Genomic DNA, 21,990 nt, shown 5'->3' on the forward strand with positions numbered 1-21,990 from the left:
TATCGACAGATGAAAACCTTTTGCGGTGTAAATATTTATGATTCCACTGTCGAAGAATTTTACATAAATTTACACGACTTTTTTACTTTTCGATGGGTACAATAAAGCCTTCAAGGTTTAACAAATCACTGTGTGTGTAGTTACGTCACTGTACTATTATTAGGTGGTAGAGAGAGACGTCAGACGTGGGAAATCATTTGTATTTTTGTGCTCTGATTGTGAGTAATGAAATTGTTAGTACTAGTGTCAGTGTACCAATTGTTTCAGAAACTACGTTCTCCCTAGGAACCATATCCTCCCTCCGGCAACGTGCCTCAACCTCCCTTCCCCCTAGGAACCATACACCATCTCCGGCAACGTTGCTCAACCACCCTTGTTTATGCCCATTTATTTTCTTTCCTGTGATTGCATTGCTCTCACTATACTAGTACCTAACTGCGCAAAGAGCTTTGTCATGGATCTTCCCAAATTTGATGAATACCTAATTTGCTATCGTGTGTTTGGAGTTCCAAAAATCAGAAAGAGCAATTTTATTACTTTGGAATTGAAAATTTGTAGGGTCATATTCTCTCTCCAAATTCCAGATGGTGTGACCGCTTTGGATAGAGGAGGGCTTTGGTAGGGACTAGGGAGCTATTGCCAATTTGGTTTCGCGTGCATACGACCGGATATGAAACCATGACACTACATCAGCACACTATTTGATCACACTAGCTATTTGATGTCACATACGACCGGATATGAAATCATGATACCACATTAGCACGCTATTTGATGTCACAATTGCATGAATACTTTTTCTAGCCGTTATTTTTGAATGGGTTGGGCTACTTCGGAAGCCCGTTATTAACTAACCATGTTGGAATCATCCATATATATTCAAATATTTGTAATATATATAAAACACACATGTAACTATATATGATCGATGTAATGTTCCTCGATCTGAATAATGTACCATATTCCTCAACGAGATAATGTACCATATCCGTCTTTCCAAACTTTAAAAAGCAAAAAAAAAAAGAAAAGAAAAAGCGGATATGTAGTGGAATTAAAACATTAATTACTTCCTTTTAAGTGTATATGTATGTTTCGACAAGGATAAAAAGAAAAATGGCCATTTTTTTTTTAGAATATCATTCCTTAAATTTCATGTTTGGATTTAAAATTGCATGAAAGGAAATTTTAAAAATCCAACAACATATGTGAAACTTCAGGTTCTAAGATTCGGCCTTCTCTGCGTAAATCCTAGCCCCGTCTCAGATCTTGAGCAATCCTTATTCTAACCAACGCATCAGGTACTTTGCTCGTGCTAGGGATGGCAATTAGACCCACCCTGCCCCGAACGGGGCGGGTTTCTCAACTCATTTTCGGGTATAGGGTTGGGGTCAGGATTAAAATTCTAAAACCCGATCGGGTTTTTATGGGTGGAAGTACCCTGCCCCCGAACCCGCCCCGATATTACCTATCCCGACATATATTTATACTTTTATCCTAATTTAATTATTATTACACTTAAAATTTAACATTTTTACCCTAATATTATTGTCATTATACTAAAAAACCTTATATTCTTAATTTTATATTTTCACCATTATACTAAACTATCACTTTTTTTATAACTATTTTCTTTTATTTTGCTTTTAGATTACCAAATTTTTTAAATTCCTTACGGGGCATGGCGGGTAAACCCATTCTCCGATCGGGGTGGGAACGGGAGTACCTAAAAAGTACCCGGTCGGTGTCGGTGTCGGGACCATATAATAATTTTCGGGTTAGGTTACACAAAAATCCGCCCCACCCTGTTGCCATTTCTAGCTCGAGCATTGCCCGACAATATTCCTCAACGAGCTACTCCACTTGAGTGGAGAATTGCTAGTTCGGCCTTATTTGATAATTCGCACAGCTACTTGAGAATCTGATTCCAAATCTACTCCTCGATCGAAATACTTGATCAATCACAATGCACCCTCTTTAGACGGTAAATTCACTCTACCCTTGATCAATCCACTCCTTTTCGAGGATTGCTAGTTCACTCTCTCATGTTTTACGACCACGTGCACCCTCTTTTCGTCTTCTTGATCAGATGTGAATTTACACACTTAACCTCTCACCCTTATACTTTTTTATATTTGAAATGACAACATTGTAAATTCACTTAATAATAATACAAAAAAAAAAAAAGAAGTGTGATTATAAAAAAAAAGAAGGAAGTGTTAAAAGCACTGCCTTATTAGAGACCACTTTGAATACCCCACAACGCAGCCTCTAAATTTGAGCAACTTGCAAGCTTTCCATCCGTAATGCTACATACACACCACATTTGCACAGATTGGATCACATACCTCTCACATATATGTGGACCCTACATCTAAATTTCACTTGGTGGGACTCACATATATATATATATATATATATATATATATATATATATATATGAGAGGGGCGTGGTTGGATTTGGACAAATAATGTGATGTGTACCAATCATTTCCGAGCTACCCATAGAAACCCAAGGCCCAAATCTAGCCCTCGCCCCGTTCCGCTAAGGTTGTTATTTTTAAGTACTTGTTTTCTGTTTTATGAGACAAATCATTCTTTCTTAATATATCACTTTTAATTCAAAAAAAGTACTTATTTGAAAAATAAATAATTATTTCTCTTAACGAAACAGAGCCGAAATGTTGTAGGAGTAACAATTTTGGAGCATTCTCCAGAAAGATGGTTAGCACGTGTGGACATGCAAATTTCCTGTGTGAGTATGGTGAAATCTCCTGTAAATGGTTATGTGATGTCGGGACAATGCTCCTTCACGGGATATGAAAAGGAGGCATCCCCATTTTATGCAAAGAAAGGAAAAATCCAACATTTCGAATAATTGAATATCACTCATATTGCACCTACAATATAAAGATAAATACCAGTAGCATGTGAAGTCAGTACGTGTGCTTGACACTTCAGTATTGGAATCAAAGGGTAAGAAATTGAGTTCTTATTTTGGCACTACATCGAAAGAAAAGGCCATGCCGTATATAAAACTCACATAGATAGAACATTCCTAAACCGGAACTTATCCCGTTGTGAAATTTATAGCGAACTTTTAGCTAACGGAGGCGCCTGCAGAGGGTGAGACCATCGGCAATGGAGACGAGCGATAAGTCGATACGAGAATCCGAAGTAAAGAAACTATTCAACTTTCTGAACGCATCCCTTGGTGTGTCCTCCAATTCTTCATGCTCAGAAGGGGCAACACTGCCATCCCACAAAGTGTTGCCATGTGCTATGATTCCTCCAACCTTAACCAACTTCAACAGGAGCTCATGGTAATTGATGTAGTTTTCCTTGTCAGCATCCACAAATGCAAAGTCAAATTCCCCTTCTTGTCTCTCCTACATTAGTAGATAGCTTGAGGTCAATCACCTTCCCTTTTTTTTCCGGCAAAAAAAAATTATTAATCTTTTAAAAAGAGATACAAAGATTAAAACGAAACCTCCTAAATCAGCACCACAACCACCTTCCTATTCATTTATATCCCAAAATAATACGCCAAAATCCACCCGAGTGTTTTGTGCAATTTTCTTGTGGCCGCTGGTAATTGTGCATCTTGGTTGCTCTGCACGTCACGAAATTTTTGGAATGGTCTCCCACAATAGAGGGGTATGGATGAAAGTTTGAACCGGAAAACCGAATCGACCAACCAAACCTAACCATTTTTGTGAAATTCGGTCAGTTTTATTATCACCTCGATCAGATCGGTTTTGAAATTTTTTAAAAATTAAATATCGTTTTGGTTTCAGTTTTAGTGGACAAACAAACCGTTTGCACTGGACCGAACCGATTATTGATGCACCCACAGGCCAACGTCAGATCTTATGCATTCGTCCATTTGCCTAAAACTAATCCTTGCAGTCCATATGGCCACCCGACAAGCAATTAAGATGATAAGAGCATCCACAATGTGTTTAGTAACAAGTGTTTTAATTGTGTGTATGACGGCTTAGCAAACAAAAAATGCTACAATGCTTATATTAGTTTATGAGCTATAGTGTAATAAATCTAGTAGTATGCTAGCATGTGTGCCATATTTAGAGAGATAGGTTTAGCAGAAAAGAACAAACACCACTCCACAATCATCTACAAGATCATAGTGATCTACATGATTAATCTATACGACCGCAATGGATTTTAGAAATACAGATAGGCGTATGGGGGAAGAGTTGGAGTTACGGACTTACATTTTTTAGGAGGTTGTTCAACGAGATCATGCCATCAGAATGAATGTAGTTGATCTTAAGCTCCACACCAGCCTTCCTAACAAATGGCCATCCTAACTCGTAAGCTTCTTTGTCTTGATCAATCGCTATTACCTGAATAAACGAATCTCAATATTGACGGATGGGCTAAATTATGTAGCGAAAATAGACTATGGGTAATCTTGGACAAAATCTTGGACGTGAATTCTCTGCAATTGGACTGCAGAAAGGCCTTACAGTTATATCGTACCCGTTCATCTTTGCATTCAAAAAAATGATACCAAAAAAATACTACTCTTTCCGTTCCTAAATAAGTGTTCGGTGCGCAAAATTAGACTTTAAAAAATATGTATATTTTTTATTAAAAATTTAATTTTTTTTTCACAATCTAGCTAATAGTACTCATTATTATCTATTGATTTGTGAAAAAAATTAATTTACTCAACGAAACAAATGCATCTTTTTGAATGCCTAATTTTGCGCGGCAAATATTTATTTAGGGACGGATGGAGAAAGTATGTATCTTGATCTTTCTTAAGCATCTTGGTCTGAAACGGGCCCCCACAGTACCTGCGATCCCTGGCGAAAACGATTTCCGAAAACGCTCATGTTACCTGCATAGGCAAGAGAGTACATGATCCATGCCCATATGGTTTTGAATCTGTTTTGGGTTCTACAAACATAATCGGAGTCGCTTATGTCGTTCAAAAATATTTTTATTTAGGATCCCTATAAAAAATCATTTCAACCAGGTACTGAAAATTAAAAACTTTTATAAAACATCCAACTTTGTCCCTATAACTGACCAAAATATATTTTTATATAAAGACCAAAAAAAAAACTTCAAGTCTTTTTCTTTTGTGTCCACAAATTCATGAATCCAAGACCTAAGGTGGTGAACAGGTAGATGAGGAATCCTTACCATGTATTCTCTCTGTCCCAAAATGTTTATCAGATCCGAAAAATAGAAGCTTAAAAATAATATAATATTTGCTAGAAAAATTCAAAAAAAAATTAACGACTCACTAGATATTGATGAGTTCTTTTAATTTGTGAAAAACGTTTGAATTTTTTCATAAAAAATTTATGTTATTTTTAAGATATCATTTTGCAGGCCGGACAAACATTATGGAACGGATAGAGTATTATGTTTGATGACTGATATGTACAGAGTCTTTACAATACAATAAAGAGTACTCTCATGACAATTTATTACACAACCCCCCAGAATATTATTATACCCAGAATTGGAATCAAACATGTTCAACAAACTGGTTGAGAAGGTGATTTCTTATTTTGGCAAGATCTAAAGAAAAGGCCACCTTTACCAACCAAAAAAAGAAGAGAAAAGGCCACACAGATACAATAATACGAAGAGAGTTTATTCTGTTGCGAGTTTTTTCGTGATTATTTGGCTAACGGAGGCGCCTGCAGAGGGTGAGACCATCGCCAATGGAGACGAGCGAAGGATCGATACGGGAATCAGAAGCAAGGAAGCTGTTCAACTTTCTCAGAGCATCCCTGTATGTGTCCTCCGCTTCTTCATGCTCAGAAGGGGCAACACTGCCAAACCACAAAGTGTTGTCGTATGCTATGATACCGCCAACCTTAACCAACTTCAACAGAAGCTCATGGTAATTGATGTAGTTCTCCTTGTCAGCGTCCACAAACGCGAAGTCAAATTCCCCTTCTTGTCTCTCCTACATAATTAGCAGAACTCTTAAGGTCAATAACCTACCTACATATATCCATTTTTATCCAAAAATAATAATATCCAAAATCCGCATGATTCGTTCTGTGCGATTTATTGATCTGCGTCACCATTAGGAAACCTGTTGGAACGGTCTCGTGCAAGAGAGGGAAAGAGATAGAAGAAAATGTAGGCAATAGTCGTCCTACTGGCTACTGCCATTGCAGTACGTAATCTACGCTTACGTCTATTAGTCTTTGACTCTACGGTCTCGTGCAAGAGAGGGAATTGTCGTCCTACTGGCTACTGCCATTGCAGTAATCTACGATTACATCTATTAGTCTTCGATTCTACGGTGCACTTGACCAGGCAATCTATTTCGGATCAGCTTGTCTTCAATTGGTGCCAAATATATGTAAAAAACCATTGGATCTTGCAAAACTTGACACAGTCAGGGTAGTAGCCAAGAAACGAGTAGAAGATATGATATCTGGAAAGATCAAAGCTATCAGAGAAAACCAGGTATTACATCAAAATAGTATATATGATCGCAGTTAGATTTTGAAATACAGATTTGCATATAGGGGAACAGAGTTTTTTTATTTTCTTGGCAAAATTTATTAATCTTTGAAAGGGATACAAAGATTAAAAAGATAAGGGCAAGTAAAAGCACCCTGAGGCCCAAAGAAAAAACATTGGCACGACACCAACAAAAAAAAGAAGCACCACAAAACACAACTACACCAACGAAAAGCCAACTGCTTAGCCTCTACAATGAAGGACGGGAGACGAAATGTTGGGAACATGTGTGAAGAATTAAGTTCCACATTGGATAAATAGAAAAATGGCTGGACTTTAATATACAATTAGGTGACTCATTACTTACAAGGCTTAGCCTTTTACGTGGATATGGGTCATTCAATATATATTGGGTCCATGAGATGTGGTGTGGACTCCGTGGATACTCCCCATCGGATTGGGCTTGCGCGCACACGGAAAAATCTCAGGCAGATTAGACTCCCACACGAAACACCAGGAGAAAAGCACCAAACAAACTCACACCACCAACAACAAACAACCTCTGACCAATAAAACCAAGCAGAACCCGGCAAAGCACAAACCCGCCAGAAAAGCAACAACCGAAACACAGCCCCAGCAACCGCAGCAAAAAAACACAGAGTTTCCCTAAAGGACTTACATTCGAGAGGAGGTTGTTCAATATGATCATGCCACCAGACTGAATGTAGTGGATCTTATTCTCCACACCGGCCTTCCTGATAAACGGCAATCCTACCTCATAAGCTTCTCTGTCTGGATCAATTGCTATTACCTGCAAAATTTACTCTAAATTTCGATGGTTGAGCTAATAACGTAGCAATATTTATTATAAATGCTGCTGTAACTTTTTTCTCTGTTATTTTAACAAACAAACAAATTAGAAGAGGGTTTTCTTCCTTGATCATCCAATTTTCTTTCCTTCCAGATATACGGTCCTAAGCGACTATTTCTCGGCCATAATACGCCTAAGCTAAATCAGATCAAACCAAACCGAGCCTTTGTAGGGGTTCAATTTAGGAGGAGGGACCTTCGCCTGAACTAGTACTTCACTTCCGCTGCTCCGTTCCTCCGCCGCTGACCCTGCACCAAGTCACTAAGGCTGGAATAGCCTAGTGACCCTCCGACGATCAAGTTAGATGTAAGGAGAGATGCTTTTAGGTCTAGGGTTAGGGAAAGATGGCATACCTCTCAAAGATGAGTATCACTTTGTATTTATAGACCTAGGTTAACTTGGGCTCCAAGCTAGTGCGTGGAGGTCACGCTTAGGTAACCGCTTCGGGTGACGTCATAGATGACGCACTGGATAAGACGGTTACGAGGCACATGGGCAGGCCTGGCCCAGATGATCCTTTTCGCCACGTGTTGCTCATGGTCCCCTCCTGCTATGCTGCATTCTGCCAAGAGACCCAAACGGAATGCACACCTCGGTAATTAACCGAAGTGTCAACAGGAGACCTGACGCCGAGCGAGTAAACAGAAAGATATACACAGGCTCGTGTTAATATGAGGCCTCGGTTGATGGTGATCCGGTTAGATACCGAGACCATGACTGAAGCCTCCACAATAGCCCCTCAAGTCCCTGGAGCTTCGCACCTCTGCTTCAGGGTCTTGACCCCGTCGTATGAGATATCAGGCTTTGATCTTTTTAGAGAATAACCGAAGAGTGAAATTGCTTCGGTAGATTCCTGTTCAATCCGCGCCAGAGAAGAGCCACGTGTCAGCTGTTGCCGAGGTCTCAGAATCAGAAAGCTGCCTCGGCACGTGCCATGTCAGTTGATTGGTACGAAACGTCGCTTCGGTGACACGCGTCAACATGCCTAAGGTCTGAATATCCGGCGCCTGTCCTCGGTGCAGAGTCCTTAATACTAGCCGTCCGATGGCAACACGCGTCGAAGATCTGACGGCTCGGTGCACGATGCTTCGTTTCCCGCGCCTAACTCCGTCTCTCTTGTTATAAATAGGGAAGGCAGAGGGAAGACGTCTACGCTCTCGTTGCTTCTGAAGTCGAACCGCCGCCGCCGTCTGTTCCCAGCATTTGATCGAGATTTTGAGCGTTTTTGGACGCGGATCTCGTCACGAAACTCAGGTATGACGATCTTCAGTCGCTAGTTTTCGCGTTTTGATCATTTTCCTCAAGTTTTCTTCATTCCAATCCCCATTTCTCAAGCGTTGGGACTGTTCCGCCGTTCGCCGTCGCTCTTCCCGCGGCGGCGCTGGGCGTTTCCTGTGCTGTTCTTAGTTTTCCCGAGCTCCAGATTCAACCCGAGGCCCGCATTCTTCCCGAGGCCAATCTTCAACCTGAGACCATAGAAACGACCACCGGCCTCGGGCGCCTTTCTCGGGGAGAGATGCCTAGGAACCTACCGAGGAGCGATGACCATTTCGCCCCATGCTTGCTAGGTCATGTTGCTTTTCCCTGAGCATATAACTAACGGATTTTTGCACGTCTTTTCTTGCTAGGTAGGGGCGAATGGTCATTGAAGTCTCCTCGGACAGTACCAGTAGCTCCCTTTCTGCCGATCTTGAGGAGATTTTTGAGGAGTGTCGTGCCCAGGCCGTTTACCGAATTCCATTGGACGTCATCGAGCCTTCGGACCCTCTTAGAGCTCCACGCCCAATTACAACCCTCGCTTCTTGGGAGATGGAAGCCCCAAGTACTTCTGGCCGCGGACCCGGTCCATTTGCGGATGCCCCCGAGGAGGTTCGGGGACGAAGAAGGCCGATGAGGCCGTGCCCCTACGTGAGCCAGTATTTTAATGGGACCCCGGCTGCCTACGCCGAGTTCAAAAGGGTTTACAGCATCCCTCCGGGCGTAGAGGTCCGGCTGCTTCCCGACAACAACCCCAAGGTCCTTCCTCACCGACCAGGGGAGTTGATCTTTCCTTTGATGGCTATCACCGAGGGAGGGATTAGATTCCCCCTTCATCAATTTGTCCGACGAGTTCTCCGGACCGTCTCCCTTACTTCCTCCCAGCTTACAGTAAACTCCTACCGAATCATCACAAGCATTGTTGAGCTGAGGAGGCAGTTCAACTTGACGTTTGGGGTCGAAGAACTCTTCGGCGTATACCTCCTAGGAGTAAATCGAGAGAGCAACCGATATTATCTCTCGTGCAGGACGGGGTACGACACGTTCCTCGTCGATCATCTCCCCGATTCTGAGGAGTGGGCAAACATCTACATCTCGGTGACCGGCAATTTTATGTTTGGGCCCGGGGAGAATGCCGATACCACTACCAGAGTACAGTTTGGGACCGGGGCTCCTGGTTGGTAGAATTTACTTTTCGGTAGAGGCTTCATTTGTTTTCGTATGCCTTGCGTACTTCGTGTTGATCTCTTGTTTTGATTTTGCCTTGCAGGCGAGGGAATCGTGCAACAGCTTCGGGAGAGAGCTGACCGGGCTCGAATTACAGCGGCCTACGCCATTCCCATAACAGGTCGGTACGCGCCAGAACTGCTTGGGTATACCCCGACTTATACAGGCTTTCTGAAGAAAAAACCGAGACAGCAGGGGGTTCCACGGGCAGGTCGGGGACGAGGCCGAGGAGGGAGAGCCGAAAGAGGTGTGGGAAGAGGACAGAACGAGGCCGAGGGCAGCACATCAGGGCCTCAGGGAGTGATTCGCCAAGAGGTTGATCGTGAGACCCCAGAGAGGACCGGGCTGAGCGAGGAAATGGAGGGCACGGGAACCCGAGAGGTGCTGAACCTGAGGCGCCGAAGGCCTGCTGGCCGGGGCAGGGGGACAGTCCCGGGTACTCCTGGTGCCGGGACTTCAAGACCGACCCCAGTCTCGCCGCAGGAGCCCCCGGAAAAGAGGACTCGGCGGGAGGAGGGAGCCGGAGGTCAGGAGACGATCCTGATCGAGGAGGAACGGGAGGAGCTCGGAGGGAGAACCGGTGGAGAAGAGGAAGGCACCTGGGTCAATCCAAGGGAACTCCCCTGGGCTCCCGAGTTTCGGCATTTTGCTGGCCGCCCGATCCACCATGCCGACAGTGTCAAAAACCTCGGCGTGGCCTTCGGGATGCTCCAAGGAAGCATTCTTCCTAGGGACGCTCGGGCTGTCACCGGCTTGACGGAGGACATTACGGCCGAGATTGCTCAGGCCCTTTTCAATGTAAGTTAATGGTTTGTGTCCCATTTTCTTCAGTCTGAAAGTTTGCACTTTGTTGAATTTCTTGTATTTTTCTGTTTGCAGGCTGGAGCTCGGGCATTGGCCATCAATGACCGATGCAAGAAGTAGGAAGAGAAGAACGACAAGCTTGCCCCGGAGCTGGCTCGGAAGGAGGAGGACCTCAAGCTGGCTCGGGAGACTTGCGATCTTTACCTGGCGGATTTCCAGAGATGCGACAGGGAGAGAGTGGAGGCAGAGGCCAGAGCCGCCAAGGCCGAGGAGGATGCCAACACAATGCGAGTCACCAGGGCCACAGAGGTTGACTTCACGAGGAAGGGAGGCTACGATGAAGGCTGGGATGCAGCCGGAGTAGAGTACAAAAAGCAAGTTCGGGAGATTGAGGCGGAGCTGCATCGGGACCGTTTCTTGGACGGCCTTCGGTATGGCCATGAAGCCCTGGTGAAGAGGCTCGGCCTCCCCGAAGACTCTGATCTCCGAACACTCCCCGAGGCGCCTCTCGAGGAGCTTGTCCTTCCAGAAGAGGAGGAGAAAGTGGTGGAGCCGGCGTCCGAGGACCAAGGTCCTGGGAACCAAGCTGATCCAAATGCCCCGGCGTCCGAGGTCCGGCTCGACCTGCCAGCTTGCTCTTAGGATAGCGTCTTCTTTTACTTTTGTCTTTGAATTCTGTAACTTTTGACTGGACGGCTCCGAACATTGGGAGTTTGCTGTTCCAGAGTTTGCAAATATTTGATATTGAAGCAGTACCCTTTTTGTTAATAGTTCGTGAATGAATGCTCTTTCTTTTCTTGAATGTTTCTCTTTGAAATGCTTGTTTGATTGGTTTGCTCCTTAGGTTATGATGCCCCTGCTTCGGTGGGACTTGGAAAGTTTGTAGAAACAAGTTTAACCGAAGCGTTAACCGAATCGTTTTGCCAAGCATAAAAAAGATGTTTAATCAAGAAAAAGTGACTCGTCCCGAAGCCCCAGCTAGTAGGAGGGCCGGTAGGGACCGAATCAGAGCCACTCGTTTTAATGAATTTTTGACATTGCACGCCCCTGCTGAGTAATGAGCTTATCGAGCAGGCGCGGGATGGTATTACTGCTAGGGACGTAGGCCGGGGTAACGAAGTGGTATGGCTTCTGCCATAGGTTTGTGACGCGGCGAGTCCGAACAGTGAGAGGTTTCTGGTGGGTCGGTGTAAGGGGCTCGGAGAGAGAGGCCGAGTATCCTTACAGCGAGTGACCAGAAATTCAGACGACCGAAGAGGCCTGGGTGACTTGGTGGGAATTTTGTCCGAGGGTATCACCTATAGGAGAACAATATCCCTGAAGTCGGTATAAAATGGTCCGGGCAAGAATAGACCAAGTATAAGTAATTTAAACAATCAGTTGTACGAACAGTTCCAAAGAGAATTCTCATTAAAACTCGGAGTATTGTCAATACATAAGTTGATTGCCTTCAAAAATTCTCAAAAGAAAACGCAACGTAATAAAGATCAAACGGGCTTCGGTAACCGAGCACTATCCGTAGAACTTTTTCAGGTTGTTTGCATTCCATGACTTAGCGATGGGGGAACCATCCAGCTTCTCCAATTTGTAGTTACCCGATCCGAGGTGCTTGAGAACTCGGTAAGGACCCTCCCAATTGGGCATTAGCTTTCGCTTGTTGGATTTCTCCACCACCTTTTTCCAAACAAGGTCGTCAGGTTTGAATGACCGGAGGCGCACGCTTCGGTTGTAACCCTTTGCAACCTCCTGTTGGTATGAAGCGAGCTTTATCCTTGCGTTGTCCCGTTCTTCTTCGGCTAAATCGAGGTCCGAAGCAATGGTGGTGTTGTTGACCGACTCATCAAAATTTTCTGTTCTCATTGTTGGGAGTCCGACTTGGAGTGGGATGACCGCCTCCATTCCGAATGCCAAGGAAAAAGGTGTGCGACCGGTTGATCGCCGAGGCGTCGTACGGTAGCCCCAGAGTACCCTGGGCAGCTCTTCGGCCCACTTTCCTCGCCGTGACTCGAGTCGTCGCTTTAGTCCGGATGAAATTGCTTTGTTTGCCGCCTCAGCCTGTCCGTTGCCCTGGGGGTAAGCCGGAGTGGACGTGTCCCATTTGATACCGTATTCGTCAAGCAGAGCCCGGTACTTCTGTCCTGTAAACTGCCCTCCATTGTCAGTAATTATGGCGAACGGCACACCGAAGCGTGAGATGTTGCGCCACACAAAGCGGATGACGTCTGTTTCTTCGATGGTTACCAGGGGCTCGGCCTCGACCCATTTCGAGAAATAATCTGTTGCGGTTAAAAGGAACTTGAATCCACCCGGAGCGACTGGGAGCTTTCCAACGATATCCATGCCCCATTGGGAGAAGGGCCAGGGGCTGGTGAGAGGGCTCAGGTCCCGGGCCGGCTGATGGCTAATGGGAGCGAACATCTGGCACTTTTTGCAACGCTTGACGAACTCTTCAGAGTCCTTCTTCATTGTCGGCCACCAATATCCTTGAGTGAGGGCTCGGTGGGCGAGCGATTGTCCACCGGAGTGACAACCGCTGTCACCGGCATGAAGTTCTTCGATAATGCCCGGAACTTGATGTGGGTGTGCAACCAGTAAGTACGGCCCGGTGAATGATCTTCGGTAAAGCTTGCCGTTGGGATTGAGCCAGAAGAGAGCAGCTTTGTTTCGGAGTCGGTGAGCCTCCTTTTTGTCAGTGGGCAGGGAGTCCTCTCTCAGGTAAAGGACGATTTCATCCATCCAGCTCGGACCGAGCTCTATGTTGAGTACTTCCTTCTGTAGGTCTTCGAGCTCAAAACTGGGCTTGTCGATAGAACTGAAGGAAATGGATCGGTGTCCGGTACATGAGAATGCCGAAGCGAGCCCTGCCAGGGCGTCGGCGTGGGCGTTCTGTTCCCTTGAAATATGCTCGACTCTGATTGCTTTAAAGCGTTGAATGAGCTGGACTGCGGCGCTGAGGTAGGTACGCATCCGGTCATCCCGAGCTTCGTATTCTTCAGAGAGTTGGTTAACCACCAACTGGGAGTCGCTGTAAACGACGAGCTCCTCGATGCCAATGGCTTCGGCAGTCTTGAGTCCGGAGATCAACGCCTCATATTCGGCCTCGTTGTTAGAGGCTGGGAAATTGATGGAGAAGGAGCTTTCGTGCAAGACACCGGAGGGTGAGAGAAGAACGACGCCTGCACCTGCGCCTCGGCTATTGGATGCGCCATCGACGTACATTTTCCATACATCTCCGTGAAAGAGCTGCCAGGCTGTGCTAGGGTTGGCTTGGAGTACTGCTTCGGTGCTCGGTGGGGGTGTCGAGGCAGATACGTTGGGCGGTGTAAGCTCTGCGATGAAGTCAGCCAGCACCTGAGCCTTTATTGCTGTCCGAGGCTGAAAGTGGATTTCGAAATTGGCAATCTCAACGGCCCATTGTGAAATTCGGTTGGAGAGATCGACCTTCCGGAGAAGAGATTTGAGGGGGAACTCGGTCAGGACGATGATGCGATGGGACTGGAAGTACGGGGCAAGCTTTCGGGAGGCTGAGATTAGGGTGAGCACGAGCTTCTCCAGGGGGAGGTAGCGCGTCTCGGCGGGTGTCATGGTTTTGCTGGAGTAGTAGATTGGCTGGTGCTCCCGACCCTCCTGTCGGACGAGCACCGAGCTTACGGCGTGCGGGGAGACAGCGAGATAGAGGAACAAGTCCTCCTGGTCCCTTGGAGTGACGAGGAGTGGAGCCGTGGAAAGATACTCCTTTAGTCGCTGGAGGGCTCGGTCACATTCTTCTGTCCAGTTGAAGCTTCGTCGGCTGCCCTTTAGTAGAGCGAAAAATGGCTAACATTTGTTCGAGGAGCGACTTATAAACCGATTCAGAGCAGCAGCCATCCCGGTTAGATGCTGAACATCGCGCTTGTTGTGGGGAGCCGAGAGCTGATCAATTGCTCGAATTTGGGAAGGATCGGCCTCAATACCGCGCCGGGAGACGAGATGGCCAAGAAATTTGCCGGAGCTGACGCCGAAGACACATTTCTCGGCATTGAGGCGGAGTTTGTGGCGCTTGAGTATCTCAAAGACTTCGGCGAGGTGAGTTAGATGATCACCGGCGCGAAGACTTTTAACCACCATGTCGTCAATGTATGCCAGCATAGTGTCGCCCAGTAATTGCTCGAACATCTTGGTTATCATTCGCTGGAAGGTTGCTCCGGCATTCTTTAAACCGAAGGGCATGACAAGGTAACCGAAGATCCCGTGGGGGGTAATGAAGGCGGTGTTCTCGATATCGCCTTCGCTCATGGCGATCTGGTGGTAGCCCCGGTACGCATCCAAAAAGCTGAGTCGCTCGTGTCCGGAGGTGGCGTCGACAAGCTGGTCAATTCGGGGAAGAGGAAAGAAGTCCTTCGGGCAGGCATCGTTAAGGTTGGAGTAGTCGACGCAGACACGCCATTTGCCATTCTTCTTCTTGACTACGACGGTGTTAGCCAACCACTTGGGGTACTGGACCTCTCTGATTGCCCCAGCATTTAGGAGTCGGTTAACTTCTTCAATGATGGCCTCGAAGTGAATGGGAGAGGACCGTCGTGCCTTCTGTACGACCGGTCGCTTGGCTTTGTCGATGTTGAGCTCGTGGCAGATGAAAGAGGGGTCGAGCCCCGGCATCTCGTAGGGAGTCCAGGCGAACACTTCAATGTTTCGGTTGAGAAAAGCTACCGTCTCGTTCCGATCAGTGTCACTAAGTGAGGAACTGACAAGGAAGAAGCGGGAGCCGTCCTCGGTGATTGGGATTGTGGCCACATCTTCGACGGTTTTGTCGTCGGGGGATCTGCCGACGTCCTCCAAAATTGGGGCTTCGGGTGCTTCAATGAGATTCACCCGGGGGGTCTGTTTGGTGCTTCGGACAGCGTTGACGTAGCACTGCTTGGCCGCGGTCTAGTCTCCGTACAGATATTCCTGGTGCCCGTTAGTGCCGATGAAACGTACCACTTGGTGATAAGTGGAGGCAATCGCTTTAAGCCTATGCAGCCAGGTTCGACCGACAATGGCGTTGTAAGGGCCAGGGACGTCGACCACCACAAAGTCTATTTCAAGCGTTACCGAGCCGGCACGGACAGGAAGAGTGATCATACCGATGGGCCAGACAGGAGCTCCGTTGAAGCCGATAAGGGGAACTTCGGAAGGACGGAGGTCGGTCTCGGGAATCTTCAGATCCTTGAAAAGGGAGTAGTACATGACTTCAGCCGAGCTGCCCTGGTCTACGAGGACGCGACGGACGTTGAAATTTCCGATGCGTAGCGTGACCACGAGGGCGTCGTTGTGGGGAAGCTGGACGCAGTCGAGATCCTTCTCGGTAAACGTTATCGTCCATTTGGAGCCGTCGTCGGTTCTGGGGCGCTTCGGTTCGGGGCCAACTAGCATGACCTGCTTGGAGGAGGAGGCTTCATTCAATTCTGCCCGGATGACTCGAGCGGCTTCGGGGTTCAAGGGACCGTGTATGACGTTGATTGTCTGTACCTCTTCCTCGGTATGTGATTCGGTCCTCTGTGTCCGAGCCGTCGTCTTCTCGTGATCGATGAAGTTGCCGAGGTGGCCACCAGCAACAAGCTGTTCCAAGTAGGCCTTGAAGGGCTTGCATGCTGTGGTGAAGTGACCTTGCTCGCTATGGTAGCTGCATCGAACGATGGGATTCTTGATTTTCCCATTTTCGGTTTTGAGCTTTTGATTGGGGAAGGAGAAGAAGGGCTGATCCTTCACTTGATCAATGATCCGGTAGATGGGAATGGTGAAGACGGTCTTTTCGGCGTTGAAGTCACTTGGCTTCGGCCCCCTCCTCGGCGACTGCTTGATCGTGTTGACCTGTTTCTTCGGGGTTGAGACAGGTGCGGGGGCCGGTATGGATACCGAAGTGTTCAACGCTTTTGAACTTGTAGGCTTCCCGATGCCTCTCTCTGCCTTGGACTCGATGAGCTGACACCAGTTCTCGATTCGAGTCATAAGGTCCTTCATAGAGTTCGGCTTATGGCGAGCGAGGTCGTCGTAGACTTGCTCGTCCTGGGATGTGAGACCGAGCTTGAATCCTCGGGCAGAGATGACACCGTCGCAACCTTCTATCTCATTGAACAACTCCCAATAACGGCCGGCGTACTGCCGAAGCGTTTCGTCGTTCCTCTTACGGAGGGCTAAGAGGGAGTCGATCTCCTTCTCGTGCTTGTTGCTCGTTACGAACCGTGCCATGAAGGCGTCACAGAGGGAGTCGAACGAGGAGATTGACCGAGCCGGGAGTTGATTGAACCAGGTGAGGCCCAGGTTGCCGAGGCTTGCTGGAAACACTTTGCACAGGAAAGCATCGTCCGAGGGTTCATTCCGAAGAAACAGAGACATGACGGTTTTATACTGGACCAGATGAGTGTACGCCGCGGTCTTGCCGTCATATTTGGCGAACTTGGGTTGGGAGAATCCTTTGGGGGGGGGGGGGGGTAACCGAGTCGATCTCTCTTGTGAATGGAGAGGTCGAGAGTCGTGCAAGTCGCGCATCGCGATGAGGTCGGATCGAACGGTCGGGGCCGTCTGGACGCTCAGTCGCTGTACGCTTCTTGGGGACGAGTTTGTCCAATCGTTCGTGCTCCTTTCTCTTTGGATCGATACTAACCGATTTTCTGGGAAAACGCTCCTGGCGATGAGGTCGGATGTAGTGGATCTTATTCTCCACACCGGCCTTCCTGATAAACGGCAATCCTACCTCATAAGCTTCTCTGTCTGGATCAATTGCTATTACCTGCAAAATTTACTCTAAATTTCGATGGTTGAGCTAATAACGTAGCAATATTTATTCTAAATGCTGCTGTAACTTTTTTCTCTGTTATTTTAACAAACAAACAAATTAGAAGAGGGTTTTCTTCCTTGATCATCCAATTTTCTTTCCTTCCAGATATACGGTCCTAAGCGACTATTTCTCGGCCATAATACGCCTAAGCTAAATCAGACCAAACCAAACCGAGCCTTTGTAGGGGTTCGATTTAGGAGGAGGGACCTTCGCCTGAACTAGTACTTCACTTCCGCTGCTCCGTTCCTCCGCCGCTGACCCTGCACCAAGTCACTAAGGCTGGAATAGCCTAGTGACCCTCCAACGATCAAGTTAGATGTAAGGAGAGATGCTTTTAGTTCTAGGGTTAGGGAAAGATGGCATACCTCTCAAAGATGAGTATCCCTTTGTATTTATAGACCTAGGTTAACTTGGGCTCCAAGCTAGTGCGTGGAGGTCACGCTTAGGTAACCGTTTCGGGTGACGTCATAGATGACGCACTGGATAAGACGGTTACGAGGCACATGGGCAGGCCTGGCCCAGATGATCCTTTTCGCCACGTGTTGCTCATGGTCCCCTCCTGCTATGCTGCATTCTGCCAAGAGACCCAAACGGAATGCACACCTCGGTAATTAACCGAAGTGTCAACAGGAGACCTGACGCCGAGCGAGTAAACAGAAAGATATACACAGGCTCGTGTTAATATGAGGCCTCGGTTGATGGTGATCCGGTTAGATACCGAGACCATGACCGAAGCCTCCACAGCCTTAAGTCCCAATCACTTGGGGTCGGCTACATGAATCATTTTCCTCCATTAAGCCCTGTCGAGGGCCACTTATTCACACAAATCTATTATACCCATATCGTTGCGCACCACGGCATCTAATGTCAATTTAGGTTTACCCCTCCCTGTAGTATTGCTATCCAAAACTATCTTATCTGCTCTCTTAACTACTGCATCTTCTGGTCTACGGTAGACATGCCCAAACCATAATACACCTAAGCTAACTTGCATTTATGCCAAGAGGCCTTTGGCCCAACGGCATTACGAGGTGCACTTAGGTGCTAGGGCCTAGGAGTAAAGAGGTCAGGAGTTCTACTGCTCTAAGGTGCTAATCTAACTATTCTAACAATACTAACTTTCGTCGATGCTGAGAAAAAAAGAGAGAGACTAACTTGAATTTATCCATGGAAAACTTGCCTTGCCATCATCAGGAAGAGCAAGAGCCGTAGCGAGGAGAGAATAACCAGTAAAAACACCAATCTCCAATGTCTTCTTGGCATTCATGATCTTTAGAAGCATCGAAATAAGTTGTCCTTCATCAGCAGGCACGCCCATTATTCTCCTCCTACAAGCAAGTTTTTAGTTGATTACTTCTACCCGAGATTCTAAGGAGAAAATCAATCTCAAGGAGCAATTACATGAACAAATTTCTTTTAAGTTGGTGTTTTATGGCGTATCCAAGAACAGAAGAACAAAAATGGGTTTACTAAGTAGCATCATGACATGGTAATCGAGGGCTAGCCAGCACCTTAGAGCGCCGGCGTTTTTGTTCTCCTGTCCAAAGCTTGCCGGCGTCTGGCTGCATGGATAGCAGTCATCCATTTCGATTTTTGCCTATGGTTAATTTTCTTGTCTTGATGTCCATCGATGTTCTGTTGTTTGCTTTGATAGGAATCTTTGCCATCCTGAGGCGACTTAGTGGGTTTCTAACTCCACGTTTTTCGCTCATTAATTGTTGACGTTGTGAAGAGAGTGCAAGGCTCATGCATAGGATCTTGTTAAGGAAATAGAATCTCACATTGCTTTGGAGTGGAATCGGTGATCACTTAATAACATTTGAGACCTCTCCACTCATTGCCAATCAGTTCTGAGATGGATATAAAGTTTCTACATGATAAGACATTAGTTTCGTCACTTTGTGTTTCTTATATCGTGAGATAGATAATATATATTGTAAGTGCCGGATGACTTTTTCATAAATGTAGTTCTGCTTCATATACAAAAAAGAGAGTAGCACAAAGCATTCTCCATTTGCGGCTTTGAAGCTTTTCCTGATCGACGTTCTGTTTTCATAAACCAAATCACAAAATTTGAAAGCAATTTTTTGGCAACATCAAATCCACCCGGATGATCGACCCAAACCTGGTTTCGATCGATACTCAGGACCATCTGTTAAATCCAATGACATTTCCGCCCAAAACCACTTGATAGTAAAATCTTTCAAGACTCACGTTTTTCATTTATTTAAAATTGGAAATAAACATAAGAGGAACCCATGGAAATGCTAAACAAATTGTGTCAATTGAGAAAAAACTTACCAATCAGTGTACTTGTTAAGGGTGGCCTCTCTGAGTTCCTTGAGTTGGGGGTGCTCTCTGGGGTAGACATTAGTTTCCAAAATGTACTGCAAATACATATTATTTATTAATTTTTCAATCGATAGAAGAAATTATTTTTACGTCAGATATGAATATAAAGTGCAGAATACAAATCGGAATACTACATTAATTGTGACAATCCACGAGACAACCAAACCCAACAACTCAACCAGTAAAAGAAATAAACTCATTATAGGACAGAGACAAAGAAAGGAATAGCCCTTTAAGAGAAGAACACCCACACGCAAGTAGGAAGACTCGATCTCCTGAAGTTCTAGTGAGATGCAAGAGTCTTGGCAAACTAAGCTAGCCCCAGTTGGTTGTAGTACAAATACATATGTAGACAATGTTTTAGAATTAGGAAATGCTAGTTTCATAGATATAGTAGTATATATTAATGTTAGGGGAAAATTAAATTGTATGAGCAATTATAGAGTGGTGGTGTAACGGTGTTGAACACTGTCATGTGGTGCTTCTCGAGAAAAAAGTTGGGATTAATAGGACCCATCTTCCTACTTAAATCAAGCACTAGTTTCTCCCATGTTACTACTTAAGCATAAGGGCGGGAGAAACTTTTTCATGTAGCTGTGACACCACGTGACGTGTTGATCTGGTATCACAGTTCCACACTTCCCTCATGTTTGGGTGCCATGCATGCACATGATGGGACCCGAGCCAAATGGTTGGTCAGCTCAGCATTGGGTCCCATCTCGTGCACATACGACCGAGTGTGGAACCATGGTAGCACGGGCACGTGTTGTCATAATGAAATACTCGTACTTTCTCTTCTCGAGGAGCTGATAACTACAGTCTGGACTACCGGATAATTTCTCCCTATTGTCGGGTTGAGTCTATGTGTGAGCTTGTGGGTCCAATAAAAAAAGGATGTCTTTTAGGTAGACTTGTCAATGGACCGGATCCAATTCATTCTGAATATAATCCGAAAAAATCTGAATCCAATAATACTAATCGGATTGGACGATTAAAATCCGAATCCGACATTTAAAGTAGGGCTTCCTCTCCTACCAAATAGGAAGAGTAATAATTGCACAACTTTGGATTCAGGTTGAATTTGAGCAATTTCAGATTCAGTCCTAGCAAATCTGGACCGAATCTGGTTCATTGACATGCTCACATGCATGCTTTCGGTTCAGCTTCCTCTACAACCTTGCTACAACGATGAGATTTTATTTTATTTTATTTATGTTTTCTTTGGTCTGGAGGCCAGAAAACTAATTCTAAAGTCCAATCCCACACCGCACACCTATGGGAAGCCCAATTAAAGTCGAAGCGAAGATCCATATGAATTGGCTCCAAAAGATCGAGTTAATAACACATGAGACTTTAGGATGGAGCATACCCGTAAAATTTCAGGGCTTGACCAACAGGCCACCCCTTGGGTTCTATTAAGGGGAAACTTGTTCAAAATCGGCCTTTTTTCGCATCTCTCTCCCCCTCCCAAACAGCTGGAAAACAAACATGTTGGTTCCAATATATGACCATCTAACATGAGTAACTTTTGGCGTGGATTGAGGTTATCACGAGGTCTAAAAAGTGAATCCTCTCGATTATACATTAAACTGAACCTAAGAAGAAACCACAAATATTAATGCGGGGAGGAATCAATATCTCAACGTAAGCCAAGAGACAGATCTCAAGGTTTATGAAACTGGCATGACCCCTTACCCTTTCCTCAAATGTTGCTCATTATTTTGTGATTGATTCAAGAAAAATAGTAGTAATTAAAAAGACAACAAAAAATTAGAGAAGCCAAATTCTACTTATTATTTTCTTATCATTATTCTTTCCCTCAATCATATCAGAATTCCAATAGCAATTTAACCCTTACAGAATTTGGAAAAGCAGATAATCATTAAATTAACCTTTGTAAGGGCTTCACTTTTGAGGATGCTCTTCTTCATATTTGCGTCTCAAATGGCCGAAGAACTTCTCAAAGGCTTTGCTCTGATGTGACGAACTGATGACTTGAAGGTTGTTTTTTTGTTTTTGTTTTTTTTTTGTTTTTTGTTTCTGGGTGCAACAGAAAAGGAAGACAAACTAAACCCTATAGGAATTTCTCATAGAGTTCTAAATAGTATTCATCGATCTGATTCACAAGATTAAATAGATAGAGAAAGGAATAGAAAAGCCTTTAGATGGTTGAGGCAACCTAGGAACTATCCACCCTCTCCTACATGCAACTTGCCTCAAC

General features: G+C 45.6%; 1 protein-coding gene across 3 annotated transcripts in view; it reads right to left on the reverse strand.

Moving 5' to 3' along the window:
- LOC131311303 (flavonoid 3',5'-methyltransferase-like) overlaps positions 1-21,748 on the reverse strand; it is a 47,650-nt gene extending 25,902 nt beyond the window's left edge. The window contains exons 1-5 of one of the 3 annotated variants that reach the window (XM_058338700.1): positions 21,662-21,748; positions 19,719-19,804; positions 18,598-18,745; positions 4,233-4,364; positions 3,096-3,386 (exon numbers count right to left, since the gene is read on the reverse strand). In XM_058338700.1, coding sequence (XP_058194683.1) covers positions 3,102-3,386; positions 4,233-4,364; positions 18,598-18,745; positions 19,719-19,804; positions 21,662-21,700 — 690 coding nt within the window. In that variant the 5' untranslated portion in view covers positions 21,701-21,748 and the 3' untranslated portion in view covers positions 3,096-3,101. Of the gene's footprint in view, positions 1-2,986; positions 3,387-4,232; positions 4,365-5,543; positions 5,951-7,138; positions 7,271-18,597; positions 18,746-19,718; positions 19,805-21,661 lie in introns of those variants that run through there. The other 2 variants (XM_058338699.1, XM_058338701.1) reach the window with 2 other exon arrangements.
- Positions 21,749-21,990: the final 242 nt, after the last annotated feature.

The sequence above is a fragment of the Rhododendron vialii genome, chromosome 12a (assembly GCF_030253575.1).
Source record: "Rhododendron vialii isolate Sample 1 chromosome 12a, ASM3025357v1".
NCBI classification, from domain to species: domain Eukaryota; kingdom Viridiplantae; phylum Streptophyta; class Magnoliopsida; order Ericales; family Ericaceae; genus Rhododendron; species Rhododendron vialii.